This window comes from Penaeus japonicus, unplaced genomic scaffold (assembly GCF_977035675.1).
Source record: "Penaeus japonicus unplaced genomic scaffold, GWHDUDI00000001_assembly GWHDUDI00000038, whole genome shotgun sequence".
In the NCBI taxonomy this organism is placed as follows: domain Eukaryota; kingdom Metazoa; phylum Arthropoda; class Malacostraca; order Decapoda; family Penaeidae; genus Penaeus; species Penaeus japonicus.
Window position 1 is genome coordinate 14,307,068 of NW_028234440.1, and position 2,500 is coordinate 14,309,567.

Consider the following 2,500-nt stretch of genomic DNA (forward strand, 5'->3'; position numbering starts at 1 on the left):
TCATCAGTTGGTTCAACATCTGGGTCTAGATTCCAAACTGGTACTGGCTCATCAGTTGGTTCATCATCTGGGTCTAGATTCCAAACTGGCACTGGCTCATCAGTTGGTTCAACATCTGGGTCTGGATTCCAAACTGGAACTGGCTCATCAGTTGGCTCAACATCTGGGTCTAGATTCCAAACTGGTACTGGCTCATCAGTTGGTTCATCATCTGGGTCTAGATTCCAAACTGGCACTGGCTCATCAGTTGGTTCAACATCTGGGTCTGGATTCCAATCTGGAACTGGCTCAACAGTTGGTTCAACATCTGGGTCTAGATTCCAAACTGGTACTGGCTCAACAGTTGGTTCAACATCTGGCTCTAGATTCCAAACTGGTACTGGCTCATCAGTTGGTTCATCATCTGGATCTAGATTCCAAACTGGTACTGGCTCATCAGTTAGTTCAACATCTGGGTCTGGATTCCAATCTGGAACTGGCTCAACAGTTGGTTCAACATCTGGGTCTAGATTCCAAACCGGCACAGGCAGCAGTAGCTCTCAATCTGGTTTAAGTGGCAACAAATTCCAGTCTGGTTCATCAGTTGGTTCAACATCTGGGTCTAGATTCCAAACTGGTACTGGCTCATCAGTTGGCTTAACATCTGGGTCTAGATTCCAAACTGGTACTGGCTCATCAGTTGGTTCATCATCTGGGTCTAGATTCCAAACTGGTACTGGCTCATCAGTTGGCTCAACATCTGGCTCAAGATTCCAAACTGGTACTGGCTCATCAGTTGGCTCAACATCTGGGTCTAGATTCCAAACTGGTACTGGCTCATCAGTTGGCTCAACATCTGGGTCTAGATTCCAAACTGGTACTGGCTCATCAGTTGGCTCAACTTCTGGATCTGGAATCCAATTTGGTACTGGCTCATCAGTTGGCTCAACATCTGGCTCTAGATTCCAAACTGGTACTGGCTCATCAGTTGGTTCATCATCTGGCTCTAGATTCCAAACTGGTACTGGCTCATCAGTTGGCTCAACATCTGGGTCTAGATTCCAAACTGGTACAGGCAGCAGTGGCTCTCAATCTGGTTTAAGTGGCAATAGATTCCAGTCTGGTTCATCTGTTGGTTCAACATCTGGCTCTGGCATCAAGTCTGGAACAAGCAGCAGTGGATTCCAATCTGGTTTAACAAGTGGCAGTAAATTCCAGCCAGGTTTGACAGGTGGAAGCGGATTCTCCTCTGGTTCAACACGTGGTAGTGGACAATTATCTGGATCATCAAACGGCATTGGAATATCAAGTGGAACTGGTACCTCATCAGGACTCAGTGGGTCTGGTTTAAGTGGTGCAGGATTCCAGTCCGGCTCAAAAACTAACTCTGGATTCCAGTCTGTCTCATTAACTGGCACTGGATCCCAGTCTGGTTCCACAACTGGTACTGGAATTCAAAGTAGTTCAGGAGTTACAGGCAGATTCCAGTCTGGAACAACAACTGGCAGCGGAATCCAAGGTGGTTTGACAAGTGGAAGCAGATTCTCAACTGATGCAACAGGTGGTAATGGACAATTGTCTGGATCCTCAAATGGCATTGGAATTTCAAGTGGTTCAACAAGAGGCAGCACATTCACTGGATCCCAGTCTGGTTCACCAAGCTCTACTGGCTTCCAATCTGGTTCAAGTGGAACTGGATTCCAATCTGTCTCATCAACTGGTACTGGCACCCAATCTGGTTCAACAAGTGGCAGTGGAATCCAAGCTGGTTTGACAGGTGGAAGTAGGTTCACATCTGGATCACCAAGTGGTGCTGGACAAATATCTGGATTTTCAAGTGGTTCAGCAGTAGGCAGCGGATTTGGGTCTACTTCAGTGGGAAGTGCATTCACTGGATCCCAATCTGGTTCTTCCCGTGGTGTCCAATCCGGTTCAGGAAGTGGCAGTGGATCTGGTGCTCCATCAGGACTCAGCAGATTCCAATCTGGATCCCAGTTTGGTTCAACAACTGGCACTGGGATCCAAGGTGGTTCAGCAGGGACTGGGAGATTCCAGTCTGGAACAACTGGCAGTAGAATCCAAGCTGGTGGGAGCAGATTTTCAACTGGCTCAACGAGTGGTGGTGGACGATTGTCTGGATCATCAAGTGGCATTGGAGTTTCAAGTGGTTCAGCAAGAGGCAGTGGATTTGGGTCTAGTTCAGTAGGCAGTACATTCACTGGATCTCCTTCCACTGGTTTCCAGTCTGGTTCAGGCCGAGGCAGTGGGTTTGGTGCCTCATCAGGACTTGGTGGACTCCAATCTGGTTCAAGTGGTGCTGGATTTGGTGGCTCATCAGGACTCGGTGGACTCCAATCTGGTTCAAGTGGTGCTGGATTTGGTGGCTCATCAGGACTTGGTGGACTCCAATCTGGTTCAAGTGGTGCTGGATTTGGTGGCTCATCAGGACTCGGTGGTCTCCAACCTGGTTCAAGTGGTGCTGGATTTGGTGGCTCATCAGGACTCGGTGGATTCCAAGCTG

General features: G+C 48.4%; 1 protein-coding gene across 1 annotated transcript in view; it reads left to right on the forward strand.

Moving 5' to 3' along the window:
* The window catches only part of LOC122245432 (uncharacterized), a 7,676-nt gene that overhangs the window by 4,502 nt on the left and 674 nt on the right, over positions 1-2,500 (forward strand). Inside the window, exon 2 of the mRNA XM_086532834.1 lies at positions 1-2,500. This exon is cut by the window's left edge and continues 896 nt beyond it; it is cut by the window's right edge and continues 307 nt beyond it. Within this exon, the coding sequence (XP_086388960.1) occupies positions 1-2,500 (2,500 nt within the window).